At 37.2% G+C, this 16427-nt stretch overlaps 1 protein-coding gene and 1 pseudogene across 1 annotated transcript in view; both read right to left on the reverse strand.

The window, feature by feature from the left end:
• RRM1 (ribonucleotide reductase catalytic subunit M1) overlaps positions 1 to 16427 on the reverse strand; it is a 41295-nt gene that overhangs the window by 10661 nt on the left and 14207 nt on the right. Inside the window, exons 5-12 of the mRNA XM_061380657.1 lie at positions 14541 to 14600; positions 13640 to 13679; positions 13231 to 13393; positions 8708 to 8849; positions 6364 to 6447; positions 5081 to 5242; positions 4638 to 4717; positions 1850 to 2051 (exon numbers count right to left, since the gene is read on the reverse strand). Coding sequence (XP_061236641.1) covers positions 1850 to 2051; positions 4638 to 4717; positions 5081 to 5242; positions 6364 to 6447; positions 8708 to 8849; positions 13231 to 13393; positions 13640 to 13679; positions 14541 to 14600 — 933 coding nt within the window. The remainder of the gene's footprint in view (positions 1 to 1849; positions 2052 to 4637; positions 4718 to 5080; positions 5243 to 6363; positions 6448 to 8707; positions 8850 to 13230; positions 13394 to 13639; positions 13680 to 14540; positions 14601 to 16427) is intronic.
• On the reverse strand, positions 2058 to 4631 carry LOC133226784 (transcriptional enhancer factor TEF-4-like; annotated as a pseudogene).

The raw sequence follows: 16427 nt of genomic DNA on the forward strand, positions 1-16427 counted from the left end.
TTTTAAAACATAGCTCGAATCACATAAGCCTGATAAATGCAAGGGAGAAAAATAAGGCAGGAAATTGGGGCTAAGCATGGAAGGAGTGCCATTTTTAAATAGTCATCAAGGGAGACACCACTGAGAATGTGACATATGAAGAAAGAACTGAAGAAGTTAGAAAGCAAGTCACATGGCTCTCTGGGGAAAAGAGCATTTTACCACTCAAAACTCCTGCAGCAGGAGTATGAGAAATGGCAATGAAATTAGAAGGGTTGGAGCACAGTGAGCAAGGGGAAAAATAAGAACAGATGAGGTGGGATACTCAATTGTGTACCATCTCACAGGGCATTATAAGGACAGAAATGAGGTAATGATACATACTACAGCATGGACAACTGACACAAAAGGCCCAATATTACATGATTCCATTCATACGGAATGCCCACAATAGACAAATCCAGAGACATAAAATAGATCAGTGTTGCCAGGGGATGGGTGAAGAGGGGAACAGACAGTGAATGCTAACAGGTACAAGGTTTCTTTCTGGGGTGGTGACAATGTTCTAGAATTAGTTATCAGTGATAGTTGTACAACTTTATGAATATACTAATAAAAAATCACAGAACTGTATCCTTTAGAAGGGTGAAATTTATGGTATGTGACTTATATCTCCATTTTTAAAAAATGAACAAACTCTGGATGGGTTGGAAAGTCAAAGATAAATATTGTGCAGAGAATGGTATGATCTTATTTTTTGTTTTTAAAAAAGGTCATTTTATTCTCTGTAATACAGTCTAACTATATAACAATATAAATATATGCCAATTTCCTCCAACTGAATTGTAAGTTTCTAGAGGGCAGGGATTGAGCCACATTCATTTGTATCTCAGAGCACCTAGTCCGGTGTCTTACATATGCCTGGTGGTCAGTAAACTTTGTTAAATCAAACTGCAAGCTCAGCAGTATGTTCAGCTCACTTACCATTTTCTTTGACTTTTCATCTGTCATGTTTTTAGGTCCTAGAATTCAGGATCTGTTCCTTCCTCCTCATTTTCATAGCTTACATCCAATATCCACACAGTCTGTCATCTGACTAACGCAACAATCTCTATAAAGTAACTTCCAACTGCTTCTCACACCAAGCCATTCTATAACCAGAATCAAGAGCTATCCTTCCCATCCTAGCAATGCTATTTTCCTTTCAAAAATCTACAAGAGCTTTCCTATGTCTGAAATATGCCAGCTTTCACGTACTTTCTCTCTTCCCTCAACCACAGCCATCCCTCCTTTAATATATCTGCTCCATCACAATAAACTTACTTTCCACTCCCTGCGCAAAACCTATCCCTGTCTCTAATCTGTCATACTGGTGGTTCTTCCCAAATAGAAAGCTTTTTCATAAACTTCTTTTTAAAATAACCAAATCTATATCCCATTTCCAGCCTTGCCTCTTCTATGAATGGCCTTAAAGATTTGAGATGAGAATTTTGTCTCACATTCACTGAAAGGACTCTCATGCTTACATATTTTAAACTGAATACACACTCTAACACGTTACTGTGTTTGTCCTAACTCTAACCTAAATAATTATGTATTGCTATTATTCTCAAGAAAAGATTATTACAACAATGTGTGTGTAAGAAAAAGTCTACAGTCTTTTCTATATGGCTCAGACTAGAAGATTTTTAAGGGCACACATCATACCTCTTCCTTCCTTTATAATCTATTTCAGTGCCCTTCTGCTTACAGCAAGCTATGAATACTCCCTTCACTCAACTCAAGGGAAATCAAGTGAGAGATTCACAAACAATTCACAAACTCCTAAGATTCTTCTCTCAGTACCTGAGGCAGAAGTTTTTCTACCTACCTCATCTTTGCTGGTATACTCTACTATTTCTGTGCACAGGTTGCTGCATTTGATGGTTCCCAAGTTCTGCTGGTTGCTCTTCCGATTACAGGAATCTTTGTAGAGCATATACGGGGTACCTGTCTCTGTCTGAGACTCAATGATGGCATACCAAAGCTGCTGAGCTTTTATAACTTTGCGGACACGACCTTCTTTCTCATACCTGGAAGGCAAAGCTAGTATTATTTTAATATTCCCTAAGAAAATCTTTATTGCAGACAACATGAAGAGAAGCACCAAAATATAAAATATTAAAAACTCTTAAATTTTTACTAAGTTTTGCTAAGGGAAAAAAATTAGGAATATGATACACATTTTACTATGGCTAAAGCCAGACTCACTAAATCAATAATACCTTCCTTAATAAAAAGGAACAAAGACTGAATTAGTTAAATAGTGCCATTGTGCTACAGCAATACTCTGGTGCTATTACTTAATGAACTTCTGACACGTGCACCCCAGTTGCTCTCAATTCCTGTGTATAATACAAAAGCATAACTTGCTTTATCAAATGTACTTTATAACAAAGCAAATTAATAACTCTGCATTAATTGTTTAGAGGATCTATTAAAATATGATTTAACTTGAACACCTATTTACATGTCCCAAAGATTTTTGTTCTGTTTCTTAATAATTATCTTTTGTTATATTAAAAAAGAAATATTTCCAGGGCCCACCTGGTCTGCTCCTGCACAGAAAGGGTTAACTTTCAACATTCGATTATCAGGGTACTGGGATGCGGGTGGTAAGGAAAGGCAGACTGGCAAGAGGGAGGGCGCTTAACAACAGAGAGGGACAAGCCAATGTGTAACTGCTGCTGCTGGGGGCCCTCCAAAACATCCAAAACAGAAAAGGGGGAGGGTGCCTGTTAGAGACAGAACCAGTGGTGTCCCAAGGGTTGTCATACTTCTGTTCCCTGTGTCTAATGCTCTGGAGTGATCTGTGCTTTCAGAGACCTCTGTGAGGTTCCAATGTCAGGATCCATCCTTTCCTCACAGTCCCAGCACGTTCAACTCACAACACAGTTTTTAGGAGCAGCCCCTCCCCAAGTAAGAGGAAAGCTGTAGGTCCTTCCTGAGAGGAGGGTATTCTGGGGATGAGCCACTCCTGGGGTCCCCCTTCAGTCCCTAACCAGGCAGTAAATGTGGTGCTGGGCACCCTGTTCACTGGTAAAGACCTCGAAGATGTAGGCGGTGCAGAGCAGCAGTTCCTAGGTGTCTCTGTGTCACCACCCGGAGGATGGTAAAGTTCTCCAGGATGCTGTTCATCGCATGGCGCTCCAGCAGCTGCCGCAGCTTGTGAGAAAATTCACCAGGTGCTTGCACATGGGTGAGTGCAACATGTGGTACACAAACCTCCCATCCTCCATCAGGGCATGTTCTGTCTACACCTTTTCCACCACCTGCTTGCCAAAGGAGTAGACCTTAAAGGAACAGGCAAGGGTCACGGGGTCCAGGCTCTCATACTGGCTGCTCTCTCCACAGAAGCCACTGCTGCCGCTGGCGGCCCCACCTCCTCACCACTTGGGCCCTAGGTCAGGTCCACCCAGAACCTGACCAGGAAGAAAGTATGGCTGGCCCCACGGTCACACAGCTCCTATAGCCCCTCTTTTTTCAGGGAATTTGTCATAGATCTGTCAGATGTCCACATTCTCGAGGCAGGGCACTCCAGGGTTGGGGCAGTGCAGGCTGATGTGTACAAACAGGTGCTGTGACCGAGCAGTGCCCAGAGCCCAAGCCTACCAGGCTGGGGTGATGTGGCAGGTGGGAGCAAAGCAAAGGATGAGAGGGCTTGGGAAGCTCATACCCTGGCAGAGCAGTAGATGGAGGATTCAGTGACAAGAACAGTGTTTTGAGAATGGCTTCACATCTGGAACATTCCAGGAGGGCCCAGAAGCCCCGACCTAAAATGGAAAGGTTCTGGGGCCTGAGGACTGGTGGCATCCAGTCTGGCCTGCAGGGAAGGTGCTGAGATGAGCTGGGCAAAGGACACAGAAGTCATTGTCTGGAAAGCCTTGTCCTTGGAAACCTGGTCCACATTCAGTGCCTTGAGCATCAGCTGGATTTCCCCAGACCTCCCCTGGACCAAAGCCTGGACATGACTAGAGACTGTTTGCGAGTTTAGGTCTTCCATGTTCTCAGTTTGATGTTGCAGGCAATCAGTTTATCACAACCATACAACCTGACTCCATTGAATAGGATTTTCCACTGGCCACAGGATAGGTAAGAGGCCGTGGCCTCCTGGAAGCTCTGCTCAATGTCTGTACTCCAGACACCCTCTGTATCTGTCAGGGCCCTCATCGCCCCCCACCCCCTCATTGCCCTCCTCGCTTCCTTCCATACTTTCTGTCCAGCCACTGCCATTGGGGGTGTTCCCCTACCTGGGCATCCTGGCCATGGGGTTGGGGGGAAGTTTGTCATGAGTAATTTTTTTGGCCATGCCACGCAGCATGCTGGATCTTAGTTCCCCAATCGGGGATCAAATCTGTGGCCTCTGCAGTGGTAGAGTGGAGTCTTAACCACTGGACAGCCAGGGAAGTCCCTCCAAAGTTTTAAGAAAGACAAACCAAAATTTTGGTGAAGATTCAGGAAGAAAACACACTAAAACAAAATTACTAGTCACATTCTCTTCTAGATGCTTCTGAAGAATCCTAGAAACTAGGCTAATAATTGACATAGTTTTGAAATTTACATCCTATAAATAAAAGAAACAAGGTTAAAACATTATTACTTTTGTATTTTTTCCATACCTTTCATATAGCTTCTCAAATTCTTCTCCCCAGACCTCATCCAGACCAGGACATTCATTTGGACACATCAAAGACCAGTCCTGCCAAGGGAAGAAGAGTACCAACCATAAGAAACTTCAAATAACCAATCACACATGGTCCATTAGGAATACTATAAGGGAGAGGGTGGCCTCCATAGACTGTCTTAAAATTCTGCTTCAGAAATAATATTTAGGCTCAAGTCCAAACATCTAGTTCTGCCTATTTGTTCGTGACTCCTAAAGCATTTAGAGCATCTGCTTTAGAAAATAAAAATCCAAGAAGGCAAGAAAGGCATCTCTTGCTCAGCATGCCTTGCTGTTGCATAACATATAGGTAGATTCTTCCTAAGCATGATTTAAGACGATTGAGGAGAAAACTCATATGAACCAAGTTGTTATTACTAACAAGTAACTATCTCTCACCTGATTAGTCTCCACTCGCTTCATGAAGAGATCTGGAATCCAAAGGGCAAAGAAAAGGTCCCTGGCACGCTGCTCTTCCTTTCCTGTGTTCTTCTTTAAATCAAGGAACTCAAAGATGTCTAAATGCCAAGGTTCCAGGTAAATAGCAAATGCCCCAGGTCGCTAAAGGTAAATAAATCATCATTCTTTTCAGAATCAGAATGAAATAAAGGAACTTCATATTTTCCAAAGCACTTCAATAATATCTTCTTGGATCTTCACTACAATTAATGAATTACATGAGATAATACAAATAAAAGTACTATAAAATATAAAGTAGTAGAAAAATACTACTACTTTATATTTTATAGTATACAATACAATCCTAGGTGTAAAAAAGAACAATTAACACAAAGAAAATGTAGAACAAGAAAGACTAAATAATTTATCCAAAGTGACACAGTGAACTAGAGATGAAGCTTCCTCTTCAGCTGTCATGCAGCTCACTTTACACTCTGTGACGTGTATGTAAAGCCCCAAAAATTGCTTTAACTTTGACAATAAGTTGTGCTTTTTATTAAAGATCACAAAAAGGTGGTATGTCTTATCAAGGTCCTCACAGATTCCATTAGATAGGCTAGATGGCTGCAAAGTATTCTGCTGATAACATTGGAAAAATGGCCCAGTACTCTCTATTTTTCCCTCTATAAAACAGGCCAAGTTTTGCTTTTTGTCTTTTTTTTTTTTTTTAATAAAAACCTAGAAAAAATGTTACAACCCCTTTTCAAGATTAGGTATCAATATGTGCTTAATTGCTCAGACGTGTCCAACTGTTTGCGAGCCCATGGACTATAGCCTGCCAGGCTCCTATGTCTATGGGGATTCTCCAGCCAAGAATTCTGGAGTGGGTCGCCATGCCCTCCCTCCAAGGTATCAATATGAGTCACCACTTTAGAAATTCTTTGCAAATAAACTGTCTTGTAAGAAAGCTGACTAGATCACTGGCTGCCTGGAGCCAAGGATAACGTATGTATGTGTAGGAGTGATGGATGATTAATACAAAGGTACACAAGGAGACACACTGATGTCTGTGTTCTATGGCTTGACTGGTATATATGTATAATATATATTGTATATGTATACTTCAAGTGTCTATACTTTAAGTAAAAAGTATACACACATTAAATTGATCATAAAAGTGGAAAAAAACAGAGTTGTTAGAAACATACATAGTGAGCTATCTTATTATAGCTTATATGAGATTTTCAGTTCTGATTTCTAGGGCTTTCACTCACAAAGCATACCTTGTTTCCACCTTGATCCACATATCGAGCTGTGTTGTTATATACTCTCAGCATCGGTACAAGACCATTGGAATTGCCATTAGTCTGAAAAAGAAACAGGATAAAGTCATCCGGAGGAACAAGAGGGGGTCAGCAAGGAAAAGAAGAAGATGGCTCAACAGCAGGCAAATTACTCTCTCCCAGTCTAGTGTCATCTGCTCCCCATCTCTACCTCTGCTTTGAAAACATAATGCCCAACATAAAACTGTGGAATAAATTACAAATATGTACAACATTATTTCATGGCATCTCTAGCTTACGATGAGAAATAACTATAAGTCAAACGAATCCAAAATCAGCATAGTTGAATTTAAACCCCCATACTTTCAAAAGGTCATCATATAATGAAATACTTTGGGTAGAGTAAAAACCCTACTACAGTATATTTTTCCCAAAAGAATTCAAGGCGATTTATAGTAAGAATTATATGCAGTGGATAAATCAAGACAATAAGGCAAATGGAGATTCTCCAATAAATACATTCTAGAATGAAGATGAGATACCTATCAATTTTTTAAAATAATCATTCTAACCCAAGGCAAGGCTTTAAGCAGAAAGGTAATGAACACCACATAACAGAATGGTTTTCTTCTGGACTCTCTTTCTATAGGGCGAGACATTTTCTTCACCTTATAGAGGAGGAAACAACTCAGAGAAGTAAAATAACTTCTACTAGGCCACACTACTAGTAATTAGTAGAGACAGGATTTAAATCCAGGTCTTACTCAAAATCATTACCTTTTTTCTTTTGTTTTTTAAATTGAAGTATGGTTGATTTACAATATTGTTATTAGTTTCAGGTATACAGCATAGTGATTCAGTATTTTATACTGAATGTGATTTCAGCATATTATACTCCATTATATGTTATTATAATATAATGGGTATAATTCTCTATTCTATACAGTATATCCTTGCTTAAATATTTTATATATAGTAGTTTATATATCAGTTAATGCCATATCCCTAATTTGTCACTCCCTGCTTCCCTGACCATTTGGTAACCACAAGTTTGTCTTCTTTATCTGTCAGTCTGTTTCTGTCATGCATACGCATCCATATGCATTATTTTTAAGATTCCACCCAAAACCATGATCTTGACTCCCAGTGAATAGTGAACTAAAAGAGCTGAAATTTCCCTCATAAAGTATTAATGATTAAGCTTGAACTCTGGCTCTATCACATATTAAATGACTAATCTCTGGAAGTAATTTAACTTTGTAAGCTTCAGCTTCCTCACTTGTAAAATGAAAACAACAGTGGCTATACTCACAAAGTCACTGTAAGGAGTAAAGTTTACTGTGTTTGTAATATCTATCTATCTCATAAGGTTGTAGTAATTCACATAAAATTTTTATAACATTTAGCATATAGTAAGCAATGAATCCGAAGAATTGATGCTTTTGAACTGTGGTGTTGGAGAAGACTCTTGAGAGTCCCTTGGACTGCAAGGAGATCCAACCAGTCCATTCTAAAGATCAGTCCCTGGTGTTCTGTGGAAGGAATGATGTTAAAGCTGAAACTCCGTACTTTGGCCACCTCATGCGAAGAGCTGACTCATTAGAAAAGACTCTGATGCTGGGAGGGATTGGGGGCAGGAGGAGAAGGGGACGAGAGAGGATGAGATGGCTGAATGGCATCACCGACTCAATGGACGTGAGTTTGAGTGAACTCTGGGAGTTGGTGATGGACAGTGAGGCCTGGCGTGCTGCAATTCATGGGGTCACAAAGAGTCGGACACAACTCAGCGACTGAACTGAACTGAAGCAATGAATAATAAAAGCTATTAATATTATTATTGCTAAAGTAAATCAGAATTCCAAAATCTAAGCTAAAAAGGACCCTGCTGCTGCTGCTAAGTCGCTTCAGTCGTGTTCGACTCTGTGCAACCCCACAGACGGCAGCCCGCTAGGCTCCTCTGTCCCTGGGATTCTCCAGGCAAGAATAATGGAGTGGGTTGTCATTTCCTTCTCCAATGCATGAAAGTGAAAAGTGAAAGTGAAGTCGCTCAGTCGTGCCCGACTCTTAGCAACCCCATGGACTACAGCCTACCAGGCTCCTCCGTCCATGGGATTTTCCAGGCAAGAATACTGGAGTGGGAAAAAGGACCCTAGAGCCCAACTAACCAACCTCTAATAAGATAGAAGTAGTGAACTCACTCATTGTAAGTTGCACAGCCAGCTAGTAATTAACAGAGATCCAGGTCTCCCACACTCCCGCAAATGCCTTCTCAACCACAACCCTGGTTGTTTATGGACTTGAGTCCCTCCAGCCACATATTTTTAGTCACACAACAGAAGCTTACCCCAGCAATGTAGCTGCCAGTAGCTCGAATACAACTCACAGCAACACCAATTCCACCAGCGGACTTGGAAATCAATGCACACTGCTTTAGAGTGTCATAAATGCCTTCAATGCTATCATCTTTCATACTCAGAAGGAAACAGCTACAGGGGGAAAAAGTCACAATTCAGCAAGGAAATGAAGGAGAGTCAAAAAACAACTATGTAATTCAAAGAGAGTAAGGCAAATAAATGATCTAAAACTTACAAATTTTTTTTTAGAAGGAAAAAAAATTTTTTAGATGTTTTTAGAAGGAAAAAGAACCAAAACCTGGATATGACACAATGAAACATATCAGCATACATTGTTTTAAAATCATCTTGCCATCTACTCTAGATGATGAGCCTACATGAAAGTCTTAGGGATAGGTAAATATTAGCTTACCTATTCACCGGATTACAAATGTGTCATTATAACATTTTCTGATATAAATTCCTAAGCATACTTAACATCTTTTCAAGCCAAGAAATTTAAACATTTATGAAAAAAAACCCCACCAATCCAATAATGAACCAAATTTGGTATGTCCATCAAAATTTAGCTCCCTTACAGTCTTTTTAAAGACAATCCTTCTACCTGTGATTTGGATCTCATCCTCCTACTCCAGGACCCTTATTCTACCAATGATTCCTTTTACCAACTTTAATATTCATCCAAACAAATAGACTTTATCTTTTGACTTTTTCTACTGAATATTCAGACATTCACAAATAATAGAGAATTTATAACATATACTTTGTACTTACCATCTGCCTCAAGAAATTTGATACTACAAATATAACCTAATATAATATATATATATAATATATGCTGTTTCCATGCTTTCTACGTTCCTTTAGCATTTACATATGTTCCACATTTTAAAAAAATTTCTGGTTTCATACTATTGTTCTGCAACCCACTTTTATTTAACTCAGTATTGTTTTAGAGAGTCATTCCTACTGATATAGGACTAGTTTATTTTCATTGCTGTAAGGTATTCCATTGTATGAATATACCAATATATTTGTCCATTTGCCTGCTGGTGGACATTTAGATTATTTCCAACTTGTTTGCTATTCTAAACAATGCTCCTGTGGAAGTTTTTAAACATATCTCCTTGTGTTTATATCTAAGGATTGTCTATAGGGTGTAAACCTAGGAAAGGAATTTCTGAGTCAAAAGATATGCATGTGTTCCACTTTACTAAAGAGTCTCCAAAGTGAATGAGTAAGTATACTATATCAATCAGTGCATGAGCCTGCCCACATGCTTACCAATACTTAGTTCATCAGCCTTTTAACTTGTATCAATCTGTTGGGTATGAAATATCTCATTATGATGTTAATTTTCACTTTCTTAATTAAAAGCAAAGTTTAACATCATCTCACGTGTTTAACAGCCAATCAGTTTCTTCTACAAATTAGCCCATGTTTCTATTTGGTTTTGTGTCTTTTTCTTATAATCTTTCAACAGTTAACGTACATTGCAAGTTTCCTCTCACCGTCTGAAATCTTTTTCACTGTATTTGGTTTGCTGAAGTTTAAAATTTTAATGTAGTCAATTTGTCCTTTATGTTGTTTGCTTATTATATCTATTTTAAGAAACCTTTCACTCCTCGGAGGTCATATATATTCTATCAAGATGTAAGTTGATAGTTATGACGTCTGCAACTCACTGTCAAATGACTTAGCCAAAAATATTTTTAATTTTAAAGACAAAAATAAAAAATACATGTATATGCAAAATATCAGTACTTTTTAAAATCTAGGCATAAGTGGGTGTATGAGTGGAGTTCACTCCTTTTCTTCAAATTTTTCTAAATGTTTGAAATTCATATTAAAAAGCTGGGGAGGAAAATATTTATTTTTTCTACATGTTCTTCTAAAAGATTTTACTTTCATATTTATATTTTTTTCTTGAATTTATTTCTGTATATGACATGAAGAAAGGAAATCTAATTATACACTTCCCTATAGGATAACCGATTTTCCTAGCACTGTTTTCCCAATGAAATGCAATGACATCTGTTATTCATCAAGTTCTCATACAATCCACAAAGTAGGGTGTTTACTCTAGGATAGATAAACATAGATTTATAGTAGTCCTGAATATAGCAGGACTTTTTCTTCAAAACTATCTTGCTATTTATATTAATTTCTTGTGGCTACCCTAACAAATGCCACTAACTTGGTGGCTTAAAATAGAAATTACTTCTCTCACAGTTTAGGAGGTAAGAAGCTCAGCATCAGTTTCACTGGGCCAAAATCAAGAACATTCCTCCAGAGGCTCTAGTGGAGAACATTCCTAGACGAGCCAGCTTCTGGGCTCCTCTGCTTATAGCTACCTCACTCCAATTTCTGTCTCTATCTACATACTGCCTTCTTTTCTCTGTATGTCTTATATTTCCCTTAGCCTCTGTCTTATAAGGATATTTTTTATTAGATTCAGGGCCCACCTGAATAATTTGGGATAATCTCCCTATGTCAAGATCTTTCTTGGAGGGGGAAAATGACAACCCACTCCAATATTCTTGCCTGGAAAATACCATGGACAGAGAAGCTTGGCGGGCCACAGTCCATGGATTTGCAAAAGAGTCAGAAACAACTATCTGACTAAATAATAATATGGATTTGTCAGTTTCTGTTTTGTGGATACTCTAAGAAGCTAAATAATTAAAAGTATTATTTGTGATTAAAAAAAAAAAAGATCTTAGTCATACCTGAAAAACTGTTTTTCCTTATAAGGTAACATTTATAAATTTCAGGGATTAGGATTTGGTGTATTTGACCAGCACTAGATTATTCTTAGCCATTTGCTCCTCCATATTTATTTTAGAATCAGCATGTTGAAATTCTGACTGGAATTACACTGAATCTGTAGATTAACTTGGGAAAAACTGACATTGTTATAACATTAAATCCATTTATGAAAATATGATCACTCTCGATTTGTTATATAACGTCCTTCAATTACGTTTTAGAATTTTTTCCTTAAAAGCCTTGCACACCTTTCATTAGATTTATTCCTGAGTACCTTCCACTATTACACATTTTAAAATTTAAATCTTCTTTTTTTGGTTTCGTTTTTTATTTGCTGTGTCCAACTCTTTTGCAACCCCATGGGCTGTAGCCCACCAGGCTCCTCTGTCCATGGGATATCACAGGCAAGAACACTAGAATGGGTTGCCACATCCTTCTTTAAGAGATCTTCCCAACACAGGGTTTGAACCCATGTCCTCTGCATTGGCAGGCGAATTCTTTATCACTGAGTCATGGGAAGCTCCTTAAATCTTCTAACAGCTAAAGTACAAAAATTCAATTAATTAATTTATGTTGAATTTATATCCAGATATTCTACTGAAGGGCTTCCCTGGTGTCTCAGATGGTAAAGAATCTGCCTGCAATGCAGGAGACCCAGGTTTGATCCCTGGGTCAGGAAGATTCCCTGGAGAAGGGAATGGCTACCCAATCCAGTATTCTTGCCTGGAGAATTCCATGGACAGACGAGCCTGGCAGGCTATAGTCCATGGGATTGCAAAGAGTCGGACACAACTGAGCAATTAACGTACACACACACACATTCTGCTGAAATCCTTTTACTTCTAATAACTTGTCTATAGATGCTCTTGAGGAATCATTAGTTTCATTCCCTCATTTCCAACCATTTTTTTTCTTATCTTACAATTACAATGCTGGCTCAGGCCTCCACTACAATGCTAAAAACAGAGGTCCAACAGATCTAAGTTTTTAGTGGATATCTTTTACCAAAGAAAGGAAGTTATTTTCTACATCTATTTTGCTATTTTTTTATGAAAGTATTAAATGATATAAAATGTTAGGGCAATGAATTACATTAATACACTTTTTGATGTTAGCATATTCTTCAATTCCTGGGATAACCCAACTTGCTTAGGGTGTATTAGCTGTTTTTTTTTTTTTTTAATAAATTACTGGACTCTGTTCCAGTGTTTCCTTTCTCAGAAAATGACACAATAAATCTTGTTATTTACCCATAAACTCAGGAACCACTCTTTGAATGACTCATTCAAATCATCAATTCTGTCAATTTTACCTCCTAAATCTCTTAAATCAGTCTACTTCTCTCATACTCTACTTTCACTTCCCTAACCCAAAATACCTACTCTCATACAGACTACTACTAGAATCCTTTAATTATTATCAGAAAATACTTTATTGAGATATAATTCACATACCATACAATTCTCCATTTAAAGTGTACAACTGATGGGTTTTAGTATATTTACAGAGTTGTACAACCATCACCAGAAACAAGCTTAAAATTTCACTACTGGCGTTTGTCTCTCATCAATTTGTTTACCACAATGCAATAAGAGAGTTTTTCAGAAAGTAAATCTCATTTAATGATTAAATGTTTATCAAATTAATTTTTATGTGATGAACTGTCTAGTTTCTTCAGGTCAAGGTTTATTTCCCTAGTCAAAAGCATTTTAGGATGTTAAAAGTGACTATAGGTGACATATACCTAGAAAGTTGTGGGCGGTTGGTACCAGCATTGAAGAGAGTGGGAGAGGCATGGGTAAACCACTTCTCAGAAAGAAGGTTGTAGGTTTCAATAGCAGCATCAATATCTTCTTTGTGAATCCCCACAGATACCCTCATCAACATGTGTTGTGGTCTTTCAGCCACTAAAAACAAGATAAATTTTTCACATGAAAACTAGGCTGAGATATGTACTTGAGTCTAAAAAAAGGAACAACAAAAGACAATTTAAAAAATTTTATACCAATAAGCAGCAAGATTATTCATAAACTAAACCTAAAGTTTAAAGTGTTACTTAGAGTTTAAATAGAAATGTTAAGGCAAATAGCTTAAAGTTCTATTTTCAATACAATGAACAGAAAATATAACACACAAACACATTCATGTCTCACCCTTCCCATTGATCTTCAACAAATAGGATCGCTCCAGTGTCTAGAAAAAGCAAAACAACCGAAAAACTTCCAGAGCATAGTTTTTAAAGACATAGTAGATATATCATTCACAATATGCAACTGTTTAAATCTACTCAGTTTTTAAAATAATCTTAAATGACAAGAATATCATATTTATATTTACTAGCTTTAGCTTAGAACATTATCAATTGACTATTTTTTCGGAAAAGAATGCCTGAAAATTTCTGAAAAAAGCTAACTCTACATTAATATGTATAATGTTAATAGCAGAAGTTGTGGTGTTCACTATATTATAATGGTTCATATCATTAACATTTATAAAATCCTTATAACAGCCTAGGTACTGATCAAAGCAACAAACACACACTCACTTAAACTTCAAGAGCATTTGATATTGAAATTTTATTATTATCCCCATTCTAAAGATAAGAAAACTGAAGGACAAAGGGATTAAGTACCTTGCTAATAAGAAATGAAGCAGTGATTTGAACCTAGGTGGTCTGACATCAGCATCCACATTCTCAATCACTATATAACAGTTTATCAACAAAAAAGTACCTAGAAAATCACTTAGCACATAGTAGGAATTCAATAAATAGTTGTTGCATATACAGAATAATATTGAATCATTCTGACAAATTACTTGCATAACTCCACAGGTATCCAGAAATAGTATTTGGAAAATTTGAAAACTGCAAATGAATAAGCTATCTTTCTTTAATTCAAACAATCACCACTACCCTAACCACACTAATCCCTCAGGACCATCCCAACTCCCAACAAATTACTACCTTTATAATTATATCACTAAAACATAAATAAAAAACTGCATTTCCTAACTGAAGAAGGAATTCCCACTTATTTGAAACCCATTATTTACCTTAAAGCCAAAGTAATTATAAGAGAAATCTCGGTCATAGATAATTGCAGAATTCAGGCGCTGGTGAAGGTTTAAAAAAACAAAAACCCATAATTAAGATAATTAGACTTATTTTCACAAAATTTGTTACCTTTCAGCCCTGATTTCAGAACTAAAATTGATACACAGGATACAAGAGATAACACTAAGTATTATTGTTGTAGAATAGAAATCCATACCTAATATTAAGGAAAAAAATTATATAAATTGAGTATCCTAACTAGGCTTAAAAACACATACATTGAAAGACTAGAAGAAAACATATAAGTTGTACATAAGTAAAAACATAAATGTGACTTTCCCTATTGTGCTTACAGTATCTCTAAAAAGGGAAAGAATATGAGCATAAAAGGGACTATATTATCATCCTAAAACATGTTTTTAGATTGGCTATTAATCCAAAAGTATTGGAGCCATATAAATACTAATACATATCTTTATTTTCCATTTTATTTATTTATTTTTTTTTTATTTTTTTATCTTGTCTAGTGGGTCAGCTATCACTCAGAATTCTCAAAATATGCTAGGAACTTTGTCCCCCATTCCTTCCTTTCCTTGAGTTAGAATTCCAGAGTTTGACTTTTAGACTAAGTATTCCACAACATGGAACCCATTTGCTGTCAGTCAGGAGGAATTGAAGAACCTCCAATTCAGTGCATATGAGATTTGGAATCTACATCATTTCCTGATACTCCCACAGGAAACGGGTGCTTTAGATCTGAAGGCAGAACATTTTCTTCTGTGATGATGCAACTAAGGCTCTACCTTTTCACTTCATTTCTGGTAACTGGATTTCTACTTTGTCCCTTTATGCTTGAGCCCAGTCTTAAACTGTTTACAAACTTTGGAGCTACCCAAAGCCCTTTCCAGATCCCTTCTCTTCACCAAGAAACTGAACCCTAAGCTCCCTTTCAAGTAAAATCTAATTCATCTGCAAGGGATTTCCCAGGTCCTAACTTCCTTTATGCATATCTAACTGGGTCTTAATCAATTTATCTGATTAAAAATAGTGACTATTTTGACAGTAACCACGCCAGGGTTTTGTGATATTGAGCCAAACTGATCCTGTGCTCCAAGAATCTTTATGAAAGTGATTCAATATTGGATCAGAGTTCTTTAAAGAGGTTAACTGTGCTCACCTTGCACAATAATAAGTGATTAGCAGTTTCCATTTTAAACTGTACATAACAATATATGATAAACAATTACATTAATTCTAAGGCTAATCAAATCCATAGTCCTTTAACAGGTTTTAAACAAAATATTGCTGTGACAGTGATGTTTTAAAGCAGAACTGGCCATTGTTACAGAGCTTTTGTAGGCTATAAAGCCATTTAAAGGAAAGAAAGCAATTAGGTACTAATAATCATTTTGGATAGAGGAAAATAGAGCCAATTTTTCAAAATACTATCAGTGTTGCCATATAAGGATCCATGTCCGAGGACTAGAAAAATCTATACAAAACTCCTCACTTTCTCTTAAACTTTTAAGGGCATCTTTGTTGCCAAAGGCAGGTAGGGGCTTTGCATGATTTATGGAGAACTGAGATACTTGATTATCAAAATTTATATTTTAGATACAAGTTTTTGATGTCATTAATTTTTGTTTCTCACCTATCTTCAAGATAATACACATGAACACAAACAACTCACTCAGTTTTCTCTCAGTCTCTTTAACATGTGATACATATTTACAGATAGCCAACGAATCACTCTATTACCTTCAGTTAAAACTGATTTCTAATCTGTGCAGATATGCATGGTAAATAAATTCCGTGTGCAAAGGGCCTGGCTGGATCTACCCATCTTTCCCTCTGTCCTCTGAAATGTAGTTAAGAAAGGAATTGAA

The sequence above is a fragment of the Bos javanicus genome, chromosome 15, assembly GCF_032452875.1.
Source record: "Bos javanicus breed banteng chromosome 15, ARS-OSU_banteng_1.0, whole genome shotgun sequence".
NCBI lineage: Eukaryota > Metazoa > Chordata > Mammalia > Artiodactyla > Bovidae > Bos > Bos javanicus.